Source organism: Coregonus lavaretus (genome assembly GCF_964263955.1).
Source record: "Coregonus lavaretus genome assembly, chromosome: 36".
NCBI lineage: Eukaryota > Metazoa > Chordata > Actinopteri > Salmoniformes > Salmonidae > Coregonus > Coregonus lavaretus.
This window is the reverse complement of record NC_140023.1, coordinates 24,277,863-24,299,329: the sequence shown is the minus strand read 5'-3', so window position 1 is coordinate 24,299,329 and position 21,467 is coordinate 24,277,863. Positions and strand designations below refer to the sequence as shown.

The following is a 21,467-nucleotide window of genomic DNA, read 5'->3' as shown; positions in this document are numbered from 1 at the left end:
ATTACCGGTGTAGTCTACGGGAGGACGTTCGTCGGGAGCTAGCCTGCAGGGGCACCACCCTTACCCTCGACCAGCTGGTGGATTTATCCAGCCGGCTGGATAACCTGTTGGCCACCCGCGGACGCTCGGATTGGGGTCCGTCCGTTCCATCCCCCAGCACCTCCGAGTCTACACCTATGGAGCTCGGAGGTGTTGCTCTAAGGGTGACCAGAGGGGGGGGCGTTTCCTGCACCACCTGTGGCCGCAGAGGGCACACTGCTGGTCGGTGCTGGGGAGGTTCCCCAGGGAGTCGAGGCAGCAGGCAGGGCACTGGTGGATCATCCCAGGTGAGTAGGCACCCGACTCACCCAGAGCTCCCTGTTGCGCACATGTGTGTCTGTATAGAGTTTCCTGGGTTTTCCTCGCATTCCCAGCATAAGGCGCTAATAGATTCAGGTGCAGCTGGGAACTTTATTGACCGTTAATTTGCACTTAGATTAGGGATCCCTATTGTTCCTGTTGATGTGCCCTTTCCTGTACATGCCTTAGATAGTCATCCTTTAGGGTCGGGCCTGATTAGGGAGATCACAGCTCCACTATGTATGATAACGCAGGAGGGTCATGAGGAGAGCATTAGTCTCTTCCTGATCGATTCTCCTGCGTTTCCTGTGGTGTTGGGGCTTCCCTGGTTGGCCCATCATGACCCCACTATTTCGTGGCAACAGAGGGCTCTGAAGGGATGGTCACGTCAGTGCTCAGGGAGGTGTGTAGGTGTTTCCATAGGTGCAACTTCGGTGGAGAGTCCAAACCAGGTCTCCACCATGCACATCCCCCCCGAATATGTCGATTTGGCTCTCGCATTCTGTAAAAAGAAGGCGACTCAATTACCACCCCATTGTAGGGGGGATTGTGCGATAAATCTCCAGGTAGATGCAGCACTTCCCAGGAGTCACGTGTATCCTCTGTCACAGGAGGAGACGGCGGGTATGGAAACATATGTCTCCGAAACTCTGGGACAGGGATACATTCGGCCTTCCACTTCACCTGCCTCCTCGAGTTTCCTTTTTGTGAAGAAGAAGGATGGAGGTTTACACCCGTGCATTGACTATCGAGGTATAAATCAGATCACGGTGAAGTACAGTTACCCGCTGCCTCTCATAGCCAGTGTGACCGAGTCATTGCACAGGGCGCGCTTCTTCACCAAATTGGATCTCAGGAGCTCGTATAACCTGGTGCGTATCCGGGAGGGGGATGAGTGGAAGACGGCATTTAGTACCACCTCTGGGCACTATGAGTACCTCTTCATTCCGTACGGGTTGATGAATGCTCCATCAGTCTTCCAATCCTTTGTAGACGAGATTTTCAGGGAGTAGTGGTGTATATAGATTACATTCTAATATACTCCGCTACACGCGCCGAGCATGTGTCCCTGGTGCGCAAGGTGCTTGGTCGACTGTTGGAGCATGACCTGTACGTCAAGGCTGACAAATGTCTGTTCTTACAACAGTCCGTCTCCTTCCTAGGGTACCGCCTGTCCGCGTCCGGGGTGGAGATGGAAAATGACCACATTTCAGCCGTGCGTAATTGGCCGACTCCAACCACGGTAAAGGAGGTGCAGCGGTTCTTAGGGTTTGCCAACTACTACCGGAGGTTTATCCTGGGCTTTGGTCAGGTAGCGGCTCCCATTACCTCCTTGCTGAAGGGGGGACCGGTGCGACTGCAGTGGTCAACTGGGGCGGACAGGGCTTTTGGTCACCTGAAGGCTCTGTTTACCTCTGCTCCCGTGCTGGCTCATCCTGATCCCTCCTTGGTATTCATAGTAGAGGTGGACGCATCCGAGGCTGGGATAGGAGCTGTGCTGTCTCAGTGCTCGGGTACGCCACCAAAGCTCCGCCCCTGTGCTTTCTATTCGAAGAAGCTCAGCCCGTCGGAGCGAAACTATGATGTGGGGGACCGGGAGCTGTTAGCTGTTGTCAAGGCTCTGAAGGTGTGGAGACATTGGCTTGAGGGGGCTAAACACCCTTTCCTCATTTGGACTGACCACCGCATTCTGGAGTACATCCGGGCGGCGAGGAGACTAAACCCTCGCCAGGCAAGGTGGGCCATGTTTTTCACCCATTTTGTTTTCACCCTATCCTACAGACCAGGTTCCCAGAACGCTAAGGCAGACGCTCTGTCCCGGATGTATGACACAGAGGAGTGGTCCACGGATCCCACTCCCATACTTCCGGCTTCTTGCCTGGTGGCGCCGGTGGTATGGGAGGTTGACGCGGACATCAAGTGGGATTGATTGATCTGTTGGGCCCACACCTCACCCTCCTCTGGTCATCCTGGCATCGGTCGGACAGTGCGCTGTCTTAGTGGGAAGTACTGGTGGCCCACTTTAGCTAAGGACGTGAGGGTTTATGTTTCCTTCTGCTCGGTGTGCGCCCAGTGCAAGGCACCTAAACACCTGCCCTTTCCACAACGGCCGTGGTCACACCTATCGGTGGACTTCGTGATGGATCTTCCTCCGTCACAAGGTAACACCACGATCCTGGTCGTTGTGGATCGGTTTTCTAAGTCCTGCCGTCTCCTTCCTTTGCCCGGTCTCCCTACGGCCCTACAGACTGCGGAGGCTCTGTTTACCCACGTCTTCCGGCACTACGGGGTGCCTGAGGATATAGTGTCTGATCGGGGTCCCCAGTTCACATCGAGGGTCTGGAGGGCGTTCATGGAACATCTGGGGGTCTCGGTCAGCCTGACCTCAGGTTTTCACCCCGAGAGTAATGGGCAGGTGGAGAGAGTTAACCAGGATGTGGGTAGGTTTCTGCGGTCCTATTGCCAGGACCGGCCGGGGGAGTGGGCGGCGTTCATCCCCTGGGCAGAGATGGCCCAAAACTCCCTCCGCCACTCCTCCACTAACATGTCTCCATTTCAGTGTGTACTAGAGTATCAGCCGGTCCTGGCACCGTGGCATCAGAGCCAGATCGAGGCACCTGTGGTGGATGAATGGTTTCGGCGCTCAGAGGAGACCTGGGACACTGCCCATGTGCACCTGCAACGGGCCATCAGGCGACAGAAGGTACGGTAGGTAAGGGGTACGGTCCGGAGGAGAGATGCTGGGTGCCGGTGGAGGACATCCTGGACCCTTCCTCACGGCAGGAGTTTCACCGTCTCCGCCCGGATCGTCCTGCGAGGCTGGGGTCGGCGCGCTGCTGGAGCCACGCGTCAAGGTTGGGGGTACTGTCACGACTTCTACCGAAGTTGGTGCCTCTCCTTGTGCGGGCGGCCATCGGCGGTCGTAGTCACCGGTCTTCTAGCTGCCACCAATCTACGTTTCTATTTTCTATTTGTTTTGTCTTTATTGTACACACCTGGTTCCCATCACATTATGATTATTTCCCTATTTAACCCTCTGGTTCCCTCATGGTTTTGTGCTTGATTGTTCTTTGTTTGGTGTTTATGACTGCTGTGAGCTGGTTTATTTCACTGCGTGGAATTAGTATTTGTTTCTTTCCGAGTAAAGTTTGTCTGTTACTCAGTTCTGTGTCCTGCGCCTGACTCCGTCCTACCGCTGCACACTGACGCCTGACACTACCACAGTATTCTGCAGCGATACGCCATCCCATCTGGTTTGGGCTTAGTGGGACTATCATTTGTTTTTCAACAGGACAATGACCCAACACACCTCCAGGCTGTGTAAGGGGTACCTTACCAAGAAGGAGAGTGATGGAGTGCTGCATCAGATGACCTGGCCTCCACAATCCCCCGACCTCAACCCAATTGAGATGGTTTGGGATGAGTCGGACCGCAGAGTGAAGGAAAAGCAGCCAACAAGTGCTCAGCATATGTGGGAACTCCTTCAAGACTGTTGGAAAATCATTCCAGGTGAAGCTGGTTGAGAGAATGCCAAGAGAGTGCAAAGCTGTAATCAAGACTATTTGAAAAATCTGAAATATAAAATATATTTTGATTTGTTTAACACTTTTTTGGTTACTACATGATTCCATATGTGTTATTTCATAGTTTTGATGTCTTCACTATTATTCTACAATGTAAAAAAGAGTAAAAATAAAGAAAAACCCTTGAATGAGTAGGTGTGTCCAACCTTTTGACGTGTTATGTACAACTACATTAAACCAATCTTAAAGAGTAACAGACTCACACAACACATTTTGTATTAAATAATAAGGTAATCTAATTCTACCAAGCATATCTTACCAAATAAATGTCATGTTTTCTGACGGTTTCAGATAAATAAGGTTTTATTCACAATGTAAGCTTCCATTATTTTTCCATTATTACATCTGATGAAAGAAAGAGAGAAGGGGGAGGCTATCATATAACTAGATCGCACATATTTTAACTTTTTATTGATTGCAACATAATCATGTAATAATGAAATAACAATTAATAACACTCATTTGTTTTCAAAATCATAGCTAATTGTTGCACAAAGATTGCCATTAGGAGGAATCAAATGGTGAGCTGCAGTTTTGACACAGAACATGCCCACATTCTACATTTATAGTCTCATGTCCTAACAACACAGTAGCACTAACTATTTGATATTTTTTGTGTAAAAGAAAGAATATATTAAACTAAACACGGTTCTCTTATTTTCTTTGGCAAGTATACTTGGAAACGTTAAAGTGGAAAGACAAAAGTGGCTTTTACATTTCAAAGAACATGATCATATCAAGTAGAAACTCTGCAGTTTTTCTGGATGAACTCAGTGTCCACTCTTTGTCCATCTTAACCTCACAGGTCTACAATATAGGACAGGTGATGCTAAAGAAGTCCCCTTTAATTATGGGCTGGAAACAACATCTTTACAGATTTACTAATTGGAGGCTATTGTAGAAGCGGCACAGGCACTTGAAAGAAATTAACATTGACATACAACCTGGTACACAGTCATGCAATGATACAACTTGACCAACATGACGTTGAGGTTATGATTAACATACCGAAGAGCTGCTTGAAACATGGTCTATGTAATTCCAGCCATTTTTCAGCAAATACACTTTTTAAATCCCCCAGTTTCAACGTGGAATACCCGTGCAACAGAAATAAAAGGGAACCAACTTTAGATTGTTTATGTACAGTTTTTATATAAATATACACATCTACCCAATTACGAATCTTTATTTTCCACAATGGTTTTTGCTTTTAACTATCAAGCTTGTCCACAATTTTTGCGGGTGAAGGCAAAGCCATCCAGTTTGCATAAACACTATCATTGGCATATCTTGTAAAGACTGGGTTAGTGGCATCAAGTCTGTTGAGCAGTACCGGGCTCTTCTCAGGCCAGTTCGGGTATGACATGCCTAAAAACGAGAACATATCATTTTTCTGCACTGAGTAAAGAAAAAGTTGAGTGCAGACAGTAAGGCTCCCTTACATTTTTGAGAGAAGACATTTTTCAGAAGTGAATTATAGACAGATGTTTGACATAGGAACATGAGAAGGCTATACATTTAGAATTCTATGTAGAAATCACTTCACAGACAATAATGGTGTCCATAGTTCCTGTACAGTTTAACCCAAAAAAATATACTGGATTGATTAAATAAGATTCAAAGAAAAATAACACAACAATTATTGGTACATTATTGGTAATGTATGTCATGATCTCTAAATGTTATCCTTGGCTTATGCACCATTGATAATTGTTGTCAATATAAAGCAGATACAATAATTGCATCACTGTAACAGGACACCATGGACACCAAGTCACAGTCTGTTTATGGTAACTAAGTCACTGGCAGCCATCTTATTGCTAAATACTTTTATGAACTATCAACTGGAAGTGCTTAGAATCTGTAGGATTTGTTTGGGAATTTCTTATGAAAATACTTTTACAAAGTATTGTTTATCAATGTTAGCCAAAGGTTTAATTCAAAAGCCTTACTGTATGCTTACTCTGTGCTTAATAGGTAGCCTATATACACACAAACAATTCAGATAACTTAAGACAGTTTGGAATCCAAATGTAATAGATAATGATTGATTCAGCAAGGACCTGTTTCAAATGTTAAACTGTTTTTTAACAGTATTTTCCAAATTAATTACAAATGTGGGTGTTGGAATGTGTTTAGAATTTGTTTTATGTTGTCCAAAATGTATGTGTCCTAATATAACATCAATATGTAGGATTGAATGTTGATTACAATATGTCATATAAGGGAATTATGGAAATGTTTACTATTTACAGATGTGTCTATATTTCATGTACATCAGAAGCAGGTCCAAATAGTAATCATCAGACACAAGATCCTCCTTTTCCACTGACTCTCATTTTCTAAGAAATGGGAGACATTTTCAGGAAGCATGCCTAGATCACAGTCACACACGGTCTATAGGAAGACAATCACAACATGTCAATTAGAGAGCTTATGTGTCCTGTCTCTAAAATCGAGTAAATGCATGGGAAATTCTACCATAGAGCTTGTTTTCAATCCATGTGGAGGGAATGGTTCGAGGGAGAGGGGCGTTATTACAGTCCACTAGGGGTGTGTCCTCTTCGGAGAGGGCGTCGTCGTACAGTAGGGTGTCGGCTGGCGTAGACGCTGCCAGGTCCAGGTAATCCTGACAACAGGAGAGGAACACCTGATTAGGATAATCACTAATGACAGGAAGGTGGAGCATACTGCTAATACAGTCATAATACAGTCATTTCCTACCATGCAGTTATGACCTAACTTAACCTCCCATATAGTTATGATCGTAGCCAACTGGCATAAGACGTCTAATGACAAACACTTGATAGGAAACAGAATATATTAGAGCAATACATTTCCTACTTGTGTGTGAGATAAAACGTTTTAAAAGTACTCTGTTTCAAATCCTAAACATATCCTTCACATTTTTGCACTGTATTTGGCATCCTAAAAAATTGCACTATATTTTGCCTCTTTACCTCAACACAAGACTAACTGCTATCTATTGTAATTATACGTTTTGCAAATGTTGCCCAGGGCCATATTTTGGGGATGGTCACCAGACATTGGTTATACTTATTGCTGGACATGAGACTGGCCATTTGCTGTTTACTCCATTTATGACATTGCATACTGTAACTACCAGTGAACAGTGTAACGACCACATTAGACAGAGAAAGAGTGTTGGTTGTTTTGCTTGATCCTACCCGGTTTTTCACCATCATCTTCTCCAGTTCTTTGCTGATATCTGCGAATATGGGCCTTTTGTTTGACTCCTGTTTCCAGCATCGAAGCATCAGATTATACCTGCAGAAACACATTCATACAACACCTAATGGTTAGAAGCAACATAACACACGATTCACCGTGAAAATAAACCAATGGGATGGTTTACCTACAATTTAGAATAGATCATTACAACATTAGAATGAATAAGTGTGGGTTTGCTGCTGGTTTGTCATGTCATGGATGTCATTACCATCACAATGTAATAGAGTAAGAGTGAGTTTTACTGTGGTTACAATGAAGCTGGGGTAAAGTAAAGTGGCAAACGTACATTTCCTCAGTGCAGTTCTCTGGTTTCTCCATCCTGTAGCCAGTCTTGAGGAGGTTAAATAGGCGTTCAGGGGCGATGCCTGGGTACGGGTTTCCACCCAGTGTCACAATTTCCCACAACAGCACACCAAAGGACCAGCTGGCAGGAGACAGAGAACACCGCATTAATAGCACCACCACCTAATGCATGGATGAAACAGTGATTCTGATGTTTTCTGTATGGTTTATCCGAGGCGGTAGGTAGCCTAGCAGTTAAGGACGTTGGGCCAGTAACTGAAAGGTCGCTGGTTGGAATCGCTGAGCCGGCAAGGTGGAAAAATCTGCCGTTCTGCCCTTGAGTAAGTCAGTTAACCCCCAACAACTGCTCCCTGGGTGCCAACGATGTTAATTAAGGTAGCCCCCAGCACCTCTCTGATTCAGAAGACACATTTCGGTTGAATGCATTCAGTTGTGCAATTTAGTAGATTTTTGATCACGCAAACATAGTTGATTATGGATATGTATAACAGGTGTTTTAAGTTGATTGTGCAAGGTACTCACACGTCACTTTGTGTTGTGTAAATGTGATCAAACAAGGACTCTATTGCCATCCATTTCACTGGGATTCGGCCCTGAAAAGAGAAGCCAAAAAGTAAGAGAATGGACATTATGTTAAGAAATCCTTATTACAATCGATAACATAATAATTGACAATTTCAGAAAACGATATGATTTTGTGATATAATTTTAAAAAGTACTTGGGTATTTGACATTTGGGTACCCTACCTTGCTCCTCTTCACATAAGAGTCTTCCTCATACACGTCCCGGGACAAACCAAAGTCTGAAATCTTCATCTTACGCCCCTCCGCAACTAGGACATTTCTTGCAGCGAGGTCCCTGTGAACAAGCTATTGGAGGACAAAAGTCAATCAAGCTTCTTATAGTTTATAGTCAGGTTGAGCTCCTTTCTTTACAAAACACTGAGTCACATTGACCATGAGCTAGGTTTAGCATGGAATTCATACATACAGTGGGAGCCGAAATTATTGGCACCCTTGATGAATTGAGTAAAAAATTATGTAAAAAAGATACTGAGCTGTTTTGCATGCTTCCCCAAAATTTAAAATTATATTATTTTATACTAATGCAGAAAAGGCTTTTGTTTTTACCTAGTAATATTTATTTTATCTTTAGCATGTTTAGGAGAACATTAACCAGAACTTTACCCAGAACAAAGAACAAACCCAGAACAGGAAGATCAGAATGCCATGACCCAAGAGGTTAAGTTCAAATCCCAGGTGAGGACATGTTGAATAATAATGACTGTATAAATGAACATGCACAATGTAATCATATATGTCAAAGTGTGTCAAATATATTTAACATAATTTAAAACACTTTTTGTGTGTTTGAGTATTCCTAACCTTGCCAACAGGCAAATAGCTCTGAATGGATCAGTGGTTCACCAATCAGGGCCTTGATGGGCTCGACAACAGTATGAAGGGGTGATGTGTAAAGAAATACATCTTTTTTGGGGGGGGAACATTTCTTTGGGACCTTCAGGCTTTAGGGACGCCCCCGGAACAAGCTGGGAACTAGACCAAAAACCTCCAGGGGACCATGACACAACGTCCTATGTTTTAAACATCATTGGACACAGGACTGTTCATGCAACGTTCCCATAAAACGTGTCTAGAACGTTAATATCTCATATTCTGAGAACATAGCAACCATGTTCTGTGTATGTTTGGTGTGACGTTGATGGAATATTCTCCTAACCCTCAGAAAACTGGACACGGGTATATCTTTGCAACGTTCCGAGCAGTAATATTGAATTTTCGGAGAACATTGTCACCACGTTCTGGGTAAGTTCTGTTTGACAGTAGGCCTATACATTCGTACCTGTATATGGGTTGAAAATGGCCGAATTGGGTACTGATATGCACCTAAATTGGAACGCAGTAGTTGTACAGTAACATGCTATAAATGAAGTCAGTGCTCATGCTCTGCGCTTCACAGCACTGTCTGGGTTTTGACTGACAGACGTTCTGAACTTGAACACCGCACGCAACAAGAAGTTGCCCCCATCCCTCCTGCTAATTGGGCAACCATTGTTAATTTTTTGTTGTCTGAGTGAAGGAAATGCTGTAAATTAAGAAGACTCTATGTATTTTGAAAGATGAGACATTGAGGATTATAATAAATACCACTTTGATGTCATACAAGCAAGCCAAACACCTGTGAGTCCAAATGTGCACTTCACATTTCCATATTATAACACTCATGTCATATACAGTGTCAACGTTTATGATCACTATGTTTGATGTACAGTTACAAGATGACATGGCGTCATACCCTGTGTTGTCCTGAACAGAAGGAGCCTATGTTTGTCTAGTGTGAAGAAAATTGGCCGCAGAACATGCACCTGAATGCACTCATGACTCCTTTCTTTGCCCACCAAAATTACGATCTGTTTCTCTGAATTGCCTTGTGAAAGCCTAACACTGTAAGATCGTATTGGCAATAGAACAGCTTTCATATTATGCCCACCTGACCCAGATTGCGATTTATAATGGGCCGTTTTTGGATTGTGAAAACAGTAATTGTGTTCTTGCTCTAGATCCTCAACGGCACAGCTAGGAGAGCTCAAAAAAGCACTTTATAGTTGAAGACTTCTTTGAGTCATGAAAGTGCATTGAAATTACTTAGGAACTGTGCATACTTTGGGGAGGTGCATGGCCACATGGAGACACCAGTTAGTCCTCTCACTCAAACCCTTGTCATTTATTTGTCTTATGTTGCACCTACCCCACATTTTCCAGGAATATTCTAATCATGTTACTGAATGTATCCAGAATATTTTCAGATTTCGTTATCAACAAACGGGGCGAAAAGTACAGTAAATGTAAAATGCACATACAATCAACAGTGTAATGTTTGGATTCAGTCTTATGTCAGGTGAGCTGTTGTGTCCTCAACTTTGGTCTAATCATTTTCCAATAATCTCCAAACTGTTCCCTTTCAATTGCTACCATGCTTATGCATTTCATAGAAACATACGAATTTTGCCCTATCCATATAAACCTATTCCTACTAGTGTAAAGGGTTAAGGGAATGGGCTCTTGGAAACAGTCACATGACTGGAATATTCCTATGAAAACATTAGGTAATGACGTAATGAGACTCTTAAGGGAACATTCTCTAAAGTTGTGGGAACATTTGTTGTTAGCTGGAAAGATTCTTATCAATAAAATCAAACAAAATGTAATATTTGGTCCCATATTCCTAGCGCTCAATGACTACAACAAGCAGTGTGTTTTAGTTGTGTTTGATTATTTTCTGTCCAATAGAAACGAATAGTAAATAATGTATTGTGTCATTTTGGAGTCACTTTTATTGTAAATAACAATAAAATGTTTCTAAACACTTCTACATTTGTCACGGTTTCGGCCGAGGCTGCCTCTCTCCCTTGCTCGGGCAGGCTTCGGCGTTCGTCGTCTCCGGAGTACTAGCTGCCACCGTTGTATGTTTCTATGTTCGTTTGCTTTTGTCTGATTGTTGTACACCTGTTATCGTTTAGTGTAATTAGTGTCCTATAAGTTCTCGTTGTGTTTGTCTAGTGTTGTGTGTGATTGTTTTACTGTCGTGCCAGTAGGCTGGATATTTACTGTTTGCTCGGTTGAGCTATTTTGCTCCTTAGTTTTGGAGTATTTTGTCGCACCTGTTTGTGCGCTTGTGTTTTCGCCTACGTGCGGAGCTTTTGCCTCAGGGCAGTTATTTCGTGTTTGTTTGCTGTGCATCACTAAAGTCTGTTGGACTAACGTACTGCGTCCTGCGCCTGATTCCACCCACACCCACCTACATCTACCTTGACAGAATCACACACCATACTCGATGGAATCAGCAGGAGCCGCAGCAGCACAGGCGACGTTGGAGGACAGGGTCCGTGAGCAGAATGACCAGATCCTGCGGATGGGGTCCGCACTGCAGGAGGTGATCACCACCATCCGAGGCTGGGAGACCCGAGGGACTCCTCCACCGCCGTCCTCCCTGCCCGCACCATCGGCCACTCAGCCCATTCCCGCTCCGGAACCCAGAGGAGTTCGACTCTCGCTCCCGAGGGCCTACGATGGGACCGCGGCCGGGTGTCAGGGATTCCTTCTCCAGGTGGAGCTTTACCTGGCCACCGTGCACCCGGCGCCCTCGGGACACGAGAGTGTGTCCGCCCTGATCTCCTGCCTTTCCGGGAAGGCGTTGGAATGGGCCAACGCAGAGTGGAGGAGGATCGACGCTAACACCATCACCTACGACGAGTTCTCCCGCCGCTTCAGGGCGGTGTTTGACCATCCCCCGGAGGGGAAAGCGGCGGGGGAGCGTCTGGTCGGCCTCAGGCAGGGGAAGAGGAGTGCCCAGGAGTTCGCCTTGGAGTTCCGTACCCTAGCGGCGGATGCAGGGTGGAATGAGCGGGCTCTCATCGATCACTACAGATGTAGTCTACGCGAGGACGTCCGTAGGGAGCTGGCCTGTAGGGACACCAGCCTCTCGTTCGACCAGTTGGTCGACATGTCCATCAGGCTGGATACCCTGCTAGCTACCCGCGGACGTTCCGAGGGGGGTCCGTCCATTTCACCCTCCAGCGCCTCCGAGCCGTGCCCCATGGAGCTCGGGGGCGCTGGCGCTAGAGAGAGGAGGGGTCGGCTTACGAGGGGGTCCATCTCCTGCACCAACTGTGGTCGGGGAGGACACACCGCGGCTAGGTGCTGGGGATGGCCTCCTCGGGGAGAGGACGACAGGTCCCGCACTGGGGAGTCCTTCCAGGTGAGTAGGCGCCCCACTCACCCAGAGCTCTCTGTTGCATATTTCTGTATATCTGTGCGTTTTCCACAGGTAGCACCTCATTCCCAGCATAAGGCGCTGGTAGATTCAGGCGCGGCTGGGACTTTTGTTGATAAGAAGTTTTGTTTAGCCTTAGGGATTCCCCTTCTCCCTGTTGACGTTCCCTTCCCCGTTCATGCCCTAGATAGCCGCCCGTTGGGTGCGGGCTTGATCAGGGAGGTCACTGCGCCACTTAGGATGTGTGCGCAGGGGGGTCATCAGGAGATGATCCAGCTATTTCTGATCGACTCGCCTGCGTATCCGGTGGTGCTGGGCATGCCCTGGTTGAGTACCCATAACCCATCTATTTCGTGGCAGGAGAGGGCTCTGATGGAGTGGTCTGCCCAGTGTGTGGGTCGATGTTTAGGCGTTTCCATAGGGGCTACCTCGGTGGAGAGTCCAAACCAGGTGCCCGCATTGCACGTTCCCCCTGAGTATGGGGATTTGGCTATTGTGTTCAGTAAGTCGAGGGCGACGCAGTTGCCTCCCCATAGGCAGGGAGATTGTGCGATAGACCTCCAGGCAGGAGCTGCGCTCCCACGGAGCCATGTGTATCCTCTGTCTCAGGAGGAGAAGAGAGCTATGGAGACGTACATAGACGAATCTCTGAGACAGGGATACATACGGCCTTCCACTTCCCCTGCGTCCTCGAGTTTCTTTTTTGTGAAGAAAAAGGATGGAGGATTACGCCCGTGCATTGATTACCGTGGTCTCAATCAGATCACGGTGAAGTACAGTTATCCACTCCCGCTGATTGCGACCATGACGGAGTCATTGCACGGGGCGCGTTTCTTCACTAAATTAGATCTCAGGAGCGCGTACAACTTGGTGCGCATTAGGGGGGGCGATGAATGGAAGACAGCCTTTAGTACCACCTCGGGCCATTACGAGTATCTTGTCATGCCATACGGGTTGATGAACGCTCCTTCAGTTTTCCAATCATTCGTGGATGAGATCTTCAGGGACATGCAGGGGCAGGGGGTGGTCGTGTACATCGATGACATTCTCGTGTACTCACCTACCCGAGTCGAGCATGTGGCCCTGGTGCGCCGAGTGTTGCGGAGACTGTTGGAGCACGACCTGTATGTCAAGGCAGAGAAGTGTCTGTTCTTCCAGGAGTCGGTCTCCTTTTTGGGTTATCAGTTGTCTGCGTCAGGGGTGAAGATGGAGGTAGACCGGGTGTCAGCCGTGCGTAATTGGCAAACGCCAACTACTGTGAAGGAGGTGCAGCAGTTTTTGGGGTTTGCGAATTATTACCGGAGGTTTATCCGGGGTTTTGGACAGGTGGCAGCTCCCATAACGTCTCTTTTGAAGGGGGGTCCGGTGCGTCTGCAGTGGTCAGCCGAGGCGGACAGGGCGTTTGGGAGGCTGAAGGACCTGTTTACCTCGGCTCCGGTGCTGGCGCATCCGGATCCCTCTTTGCCATTTCAGGTAGAGGTGGACGCGTCAGAGGCCGGTATAGGAGCCGTGCTGTCGCAACGGTCCGGCACGCCACCTAAGCTCCGCCCCTGTGCTTTTTATTCCAAGAAGCTCAGTCCGGCGGAGCGAAACTATGTCGTGGGGGACAGGGAGTTGTTAGCCGTGGTACAGGCCCTAAAGGTGTGGAGGCACTGGCTTGAGGGGGCTCAACACCCTTTCCTCATTTTGACGGACCACCGTAACCTGGAGTACATCCGGGCAGCGAGGAGGCTGAACCCTCGCCAGGCGAGGTGGAATATGTTTTTGACCCGTTTCACATTTAAGATCACGTACATCCCTGGGTCACAGAACGGTAAGGCAGACGCGCTGTCTCGGCGGTATGACACGGAGGAGAGGTCCGTGGAGCCCACTCCCATACTGCCGGAGTCTTGTCTGGTGGCACCGGTAGTGTGGGAGGTCGATGCTGAACTCGAGCGGGCGTTACGCACCGACCCTAGTCCACCTCAATGCCCGGAGGGTCGGAAGTACGTGCCGCTCGAGGTTCGGGATCGTTTGATCTATTGGGCTCACACGTCACCCTCCTCTGGACACCCTGGTATCGGCCGGACAGTGCACTTAGTACCTTAGTACCAAGTACTGGTGGCCCACGTTGGCGAGGGATGTGAGGGTTTATGTTTCCTCCTGCTCGGTGTGCGCCCAGTGTAAGGCGCCTAGACATCTGCCTAGGGGTAAGTTACTACCCCTGCCCGTTCCACAACGACCATGGTCTCACCTCTCGGTGGATTTCCTCACTGACCTTCCTCCTTCACAGGGGAATACCACTATACTGGTCGTTGTGGACCGGTTTTCTAAGGCCTGTCGTTTGCTCCCTATGCCGGGCCTTCCTACTGCCCTGCAAACCGCCGAAGCACTATTCACCCATGTGTTCCGGCACTACGGGGTACCCGAGGATATTGTGTCTGATCGAGGTCCCCAATTTACCTCCAGAGTCTGGAGAGCTTTTATGGAGCGGTTGGGGGTCTCGGTGAGCCTCACCTCGGGTTACCACCCGGAGAGTAATGGGCAGGTGGAACGCTTGAACCAGGATGTGGGTAGGTTTCTTAGAACATACTGCCAGGACCGGCCGGAGGAGTGGGCAAGGTACGTTCCCTGGGCCGAGATGGCCCAGAATTCCCTACGCCATTCCTCCACTAACCTAACCCCTTTTCAATGTGTGTTAGGTTACCAGCCGGTTCTGGCACCTTGGCAGCAGAGCCAGATCGAGGCTCCTGCGGTGGATGAGTGGGCGCGGCGCTCGGAGGAGACATGGAACGCTGCACACGTCCACCTGCAGCGGGCCCTCCGACGTCATAAGGCGAGCGCCGATCTCCACCGCAGTGAGGGACCGGTGTACGCACCTGGTGATCGAGTCTGGCTCTCTACCAGAAACCTGCCCCTCCGCCTGCCCTGTCGGAAACTGGGTCGGCGGTTTGTAGGGCCATTTAAAGTCCTGAGAAGGTTGAACGAGGTGTGTTACAAATTACAACTACCTGTTGAGTATAAGAGTATTAACCCCTCGTTCCATGTGTCTCTTCTCAGGCCGGTGGTAGCTGGCCCACTCCAAGAAAGTGAGATCAGGGAGACTCCTCCGCCCCCATTGGACATCGAGGGGGCACCGGCGTACTCCGTACGTTTAGTGTAATTAGTGTCCTATAAGTTCTCGTTGTGTTTGTCTAGTGTTGTATGTGATTGTTTTACTGTCGTGCCAGTAGGCTGGATATTTACTGTTTGCTCGGTTGAGCTATTTTGCTCCTTAGTTTTGGAGTATTTTGTCGCACCTGTTTGTGCGCTTGTGTTTTCGCCTACGTGCGGAGCTTTTGCCTCAGGGCAGTTATTTCGTGTTTGTTTGCTGTGCATCACTAAAGTCTGTTGGACTAACGTACTGCGTCCTGCGCCTGATTCCACCCACACCCACCTACATCTACCTTGACAACATTAATGTGGATGCTACCATGGTTACGGATAATCCTAAATGAATCGTGAATAATTATGAGCGAGAAATTTACAGAGGCACAAAAATCATAACCCCAAGACATGCTAATCTCCGTTGTAATTGGTAATGGTGAGAGGTTAGCATGTCTTGGGGGTATAATTTTGTTTGATTTTATAGATCAGAATATTTAGGGGTGCCAATAATTTTGAGATAAACAATTATTACTTGTAAAACAAAATCTCTTTCTCTAAACAATTGTATTAGTATAAAATAATATACTTTTCCACATTTTTAGAGCATACAATATAGCTTAGTATTTGTATTATTTACTTTACTTAGTCTTTTTGGCTCATACAGTATTTATCAAGGGTGCCAATAATTTTGGAGGTGACTGTATAATAAAGGCAAATCCTTACTTCCACTTCAGTCAAATTTTCACTGAGTCATGCATTGACGTCAACGGGAGACTAAGTGAAATTTGACTTAAGTGGAAGTTAGGATTCGCCACATGGTGAATATTTTGAAAGTGATAATTGCTATACAGGCACCTTCATTTCAGCCAGGTACTGCATGCCCCTGGAGATCTGCCAGGTGAAGGAGATCAGGTCGCCCATGGTGAGTGCCCTCTCATCTGGGTTCTCCAGGTAGCTCGAGTTGCGGTTGGCATCGTTGCCCGACATGTAGCTGGGTCCCACCTTTCGGCTCTCACGTAGGAAGTTGCGCAGTGACCCATATTTGGCATATTCTACAATCAGGTACATTGGACCTAGATGGAAAGAAACACACACTTAGGCTTAGAGTATCTGGCAGTATTTAATGAAATATTCATCACATATACCAGGTATAACACCGGAAGGTTAAGCATTGCAAGGACATCACGTTTTCATTAATATGATCAAGTGGGTCCACAATTTATTATACCACAACCTCATGATGACTTTAAGCATAATTTGATCAGACAGGGTATCTGAGGCACTGCTACCATAAAGGACAAGATCTGAAGACAAGATTCTCATGTATCACACATCTCCATTGGTGAAGGTACAGTCAATCAGTAACATTGATACCCTCAAATGGTGCTCGGAGTGGATGGGTATGAAGCCTTACCATCCTGGCTGCAAGCTCCGTACATCTTGATGACGTGTGGATGGTTGACTTGCTTCAGTAAGGTGAATTCTGACAGCAGGTCACGCAGTTCACTATGTGAGGCGTGGTCTGTTGCAAAATAAAAGAGAGATTCATGAAATACTTTCATAAAATACATCACCTTATCAGGCCCTTAGGCAGGATTAGGACGGCAGATTGACAAGGGCGGAATTTAATAAATTTGGGTAGCTTATATTCAGAGCTTGAGTAGCCAAAGTGATCAGTCTTAGGTCTTTGTCAGGAATCAGGACTGACAAACGGTACCATATGGATGGGCAGGGGCGCAACTTTCACTGGGGACGAGGGGAGACATTCTGAAATTGCATTTTTGTCCTCCCCAGTTTTATCATTGGAATGTGATACAAAACAAGGCCGCGGTGTGCTTTAGGACCATGCGGACGCCTCCGAGCGGTCGGGTAGGCTGTTTGGAGTGTTTATCCGATAGGATAAAAAAAATATATATATAATAATGATGTCCCCCCCACTTCTAAAACCAAAGTTGCACCCCTGTGGATGGGCATTCATGAAATGTAATTGCGGGCGGACACTGTATAGGCTACTATTCTACTTTGTGGGAATAGGAGGGGGCGTCAAAAAAATGTATGTCTCGCCTAGGGTGGCAGAACTGCCTGCACCTTATATCTGGCCAAATGTCACATCATAAAAATCTACTTCCACTGTATATTCAGTATACAGACATCTAGGGACTCACTCACTGCATGAGTCTTACAATAATTATTCCTATTGTGTGCTCTTTGTCCGGTTAGTCTTACCTTTAAGCATTTTCACAGCTACTGTGGTGTAACCAGCCTTTCCTTTCAGCCGGAATGCAGTTGCCTTGACAACCTTCCCAAACTCCCCTTCTCCTAAGGTTTTGCCCAGCACCAGGTTTTTGCGTGGAAATTCCCATTTGGGATCCTCCTGTTAAAACAATTAAGCAACGCATTTTAAAAACGTCTCTATTAATACAACATATATTTGCAGGTCTCATGATCATTTAAAAGGCAATTTAGTATAGCTAGGTTTGCAAAATTCCGGAAACTTTCCAAACATATTCAGGAAAACCTGGGAATTTGGGGAAAGTTTCAGGAATTTGGCAAACATCGTATTAGCTAAGGCCTTACAGGTATTTTGAAGGTGTCAATGGCTACATGGTTCTCCATGGAGTCCAACGAGCCACGGCGCATGTTGTTAGCGGAGTAGCTGATGGGGTAGGACTGTGCGGGCCGCCGGAAGGTCATCTCAGCCGAGGTGATGGGGAGCTTGGGGGAGTTCTTGTGGTAACGATGGATGAAGTAGGAGGACAGGAGGATGGAGACGATGAAGGAGAGCAGCACGGCACTGGCAATGATGGTCTTGCAGACCTCGTCACACATGGCCTCTGGATCAGACATGGCAGAAGGAGTCAGTGGTCAACAAAAAAACACCATGGAAACCATCCTCTGATAACAAAGGCTAAATGTAATTTCACCTTTGATTGACATACAGTATCATGCTGTTTCATGACCTATGCGGGGGGTATATGGGTCAATACACATAGAACAAAAAGGGATTTTAAATGAAACAACTCACCCTCTATATCATCCTTCTCACAGAAGCATTTTTCAGAGTAACAATAGCAGGTTCCATGACCTGCTCTGATGCCAGACACAATGCCTTTCTCATGACCTCCTATAACGGGTTCAGCTGAGAGACACAAAGACATATACATCTATTGAATTCAACAATAAAATAAAGCTCTTGAAATACTGTCAAAAAATAAAGAACATCAATACGGTAGCCAAATTTAAATGGCAGTAAAAGATTTAGACATTTCTCACTTGTACAATCCTGAGGACATATTGACACGTCTTTGCTTTCAACTGCATCACAAAAACCATCAGGGCATGTGCGGAGGTCAGGGGAGCAGGTGGAATAACTTTCTGATATTCCTGAAAGATAGAGGAAAAATATAATAGCATCATTTCCTGTGCCAATGAAATACCCCTAATTATGTAGAGTGTGGGTACCTTTTGCAGAGCCCTGTCTCCATTGGCACCTCCCTGTGGTTGCCCCCAGGCCTCTGATGTTCTCACAGTCCCTACGCTGTCTCCCCTTTGCACAGGAGAGGAACCGCTGGTCCTCTAGGCCCTGCTTATCAACTACACAACACAAACACAAACTTTATGAAGACAACACAAAGCTATGGACGTGGACAAAGCTATGGATAGAGTCTTGGACATGGACGAAGCTATGGATAGAGTTTTGGACATGGACAAAGCTATGGATAGAGTCTTGGACATGGACAAAGCTATGGATAGAGTCTTGGACATGGACAAAGCTATGGATAGAGTCTTGGACATGGACAAAGCTATGGATAGAGTCTTGGACATGGACAAAGCTATGGATAGAGTCTTGGACATGGACAAAGCAATGGATAGAGTCTTGGACATGGATAGAGTTAACATAATTTGAAATGTCTCTACTACACTAGTACTAAGGTCTCTAACAATGAGGCATGAGCCTTGAAAAAGGGGCAACACTAGGGCATCCATATTAGGAAGTCAGACAGAACTGACGACTTCCAAATATGGATGCCATACATCTCATTCATTGATAATCTCTGTGGCCAAATCAGCATCAGTCTGGAGTATTGCTGGGAATTAACTAATTATCTCAGGAGAGTACTTACTATTGCCATCGAGCACAATGAGGATCTGAGCGCTAGCCTGCAGCAGATTCTGTTGCTCTTGAGCAATAACCACGTACTGCAGGTCCTGGCACTCTGGCCTGTGAAGCGCCTCTGTGTCGTTCACATATAACACCCCCGCCATGTCCTTGAGGCTCTGTGCAATGCTAATCGCAGCGTAGCATGACTGTATGTCGGCGGACACATTCTTATCTGTCTTCTCTGCTACCGCTAGCCGGTATGTGACATTGATGCCCTGGAACTTCAGGCAGTTGTCCACACAAATCCTACCAACCTGAAAAGAGAAGGAACATAAATCATACAGGGAAAATGCTACAGTTATAATCGGATTGACACATGATCTTACATACAGTATAGCATACTGGGGTGAAAATAGGTCCATGATGAGCTAACCTGTGAAATATCAACCAAGTAACCTCACAGACTGCTTTAATGGCATTTTCATCACATTATTCCTCCACAGAGGAATACTATTATCTTAAAAGAGTTGTCTGCTTCATAAGCATTTCATAAGCAGGATCCCTCTTCTCAAGCGAAGAGGGCTGCATGTGAACACTAGGTACCTGGGCGTAGACATTAGCTCTACATGTTAGGGTGAAGAGGTATGTCACATTGGTGAAGTGGATGGGGACAGGTAAGATGGTGATATTGTAGTGCAGCATCACAGTTCCCTCTGGACCGGGGTATGTAGTGTCATTAACCAGGTAATCCAGCTGGAGTGTCCTATTCTCGGTTACAGACAAATTCTTCTTCAGTGCAAGCCCTATATGCCACACAAAAGGAAGGGGGGGGGGGGGGGGGGGGGCAGTTAGTTTATTTAATGAATCGATCAATATATTTTGTAGAAGTTAACAGGCTGGTTTCCCGGACACATATTAACTCTAGTCCTAGACTGGAAAGCGACTAGGCTTACTCTGTGTCCGGGAAACCAGCCCTTAGAGTGATTGTGGAACTCATCTGGACTACTCACGGAACTCATGAACAGTGCCTCGGACGTTGCCAAAAATGGCCTTCTCTTCTTTGAAAGAGTATTCTATGGTGAACATTTCATTTATCCATGAGTCATTGGTCATCATATTTCCGACAAATCTATTCTGACTCTGGGATTTGGGATACCTGGGTGTTGTGTCTCTATCATAGACAACCAAGTTGCCAAAAGAACTTCCCTGAGAAACACACAACAAGAACAACAGTGGTATCAATGATACATTTATAGCAATAAACTGATATACAGTATGGTAGTAAAAGTAATGTAAAGTCACCTGCATGCGATCAAAATCTAGTACCACGTCCTCTGTGTCTGTTCCACTGACATACGGTGCATTGTCGTCCTCGTCGTAGACGTTGATATGTAGTGTAACAAAAAACTTGTCTATCATCGTGTCAGTCTGCACTGTGCAAACCAGAATGGGACTGTACGTCTCCCTCTCCTCGCGGTCCAATGGAGCTGTCACTACCAACTCAGTGGTGGTGTCATTCACAGCGAATGGGGCTGGAACATCTAGCGCCAAATGGAACATGAAGAGGAGATGTAAACAACATATCATGTTAGTCTCATGTTGCCAGACTACTGGAGCAGCAATGAGAAAGAAAATCGAAAAGAAGATTGAGGTTAATATCATGCATTCTATAAGAGTGGGAACATGGGGTAACCCACCAAGGTTAGTAAAGACCCAGTGGCAATTCTACACATTCTGCCTTGAGGCAAAGAGAATAATGTATAGTTTATATCTAATCTCATGCTATTCTACACATTTTGCAATGAGGCTGAGAGAATTATGCATTTTTAAAGCACATTTCCTGCTATTCTACACATTTTGCCATGGGGGAGAGAGGAACATTTGCAGTTTTATAGCTAATCACATGCTATTCTACACATTTTGCAATAAAGCTAAGAGAACATGTTGCAGTTTTACAGCTAATTGG

The 21,467-nt window shown here is 46.3% G+C and overlaps 1 protein-coding gene across 1 annotated transcript in view; it reads right to left on the bottom strand.

Moving 5' to 3' along the window:
* Positions 1–5,133: 5,133 nt before the first annotated feature.
* Positions 5,134–21,467, bottom strand: part of LOC311111039 (proto-oncogene tyrosine-protein kinase receptor Ret-like) — a gene marked incomplete at both ends in the record, with an annotated part of 40,261 nt that continues 23,927 nt past the window's right edge. The window contains 17 exons of the mRNA XM_084153735.1: positions 5,134–5,291; positions 6,405–6,552; positions 7,112–7,211; positions 7,462–7,599; positions 8,001–8,071; positions 8,226–8,348; positions 16,255–16,472; positions 16,814–16,921; positions 17,626–17,773; positions 17,977–18,233; positions 18,425–18,538; positions 18,673–18,783; positions 18,862–18,993; positions 19,524–19,815; positions 20,105–20,304; positions 20,512–20,707; positions 20,804–21,042. Of these exons, the coding sequence (XP_084009861.1) occupies positions 5,134–5,291; positions 6,405–6,552; positions 7,112–7,211; positions 7,462–7,599; positions 8,001–8,071; positions 8,226–8,348; positions 16,255–16,472; positions 16,814–16,921; positions 17,626–17,773; positions 17,977–18,233; positions 18,425–18,538; positions 18,673–18,783; positions 18,862–18,993; positions 19,524–19,815; positions 20,105–20,304; positions 20,512–20,707; positions 20,804–21,042 (2,753 nt within the window). The remainder of the gene's footprint in view (positions 5,292–6,404; positions 6,553–7,111; positions 7,212–7,461; positions 7,600–8,000; positions 8,072–8,225; positions 8,349–16,254; positions 16,473–16,813; positions 16,922–17,625; positions 17,774–17,976; positions 18,234–18,424; positions 18,539–18,672; positions 18,784–18,861; positions 18,994–19,523; positions 19,816–20,104; positions 20,305–20,511; positions 20,708–20,803; positions 21,043–21,467) is intronic.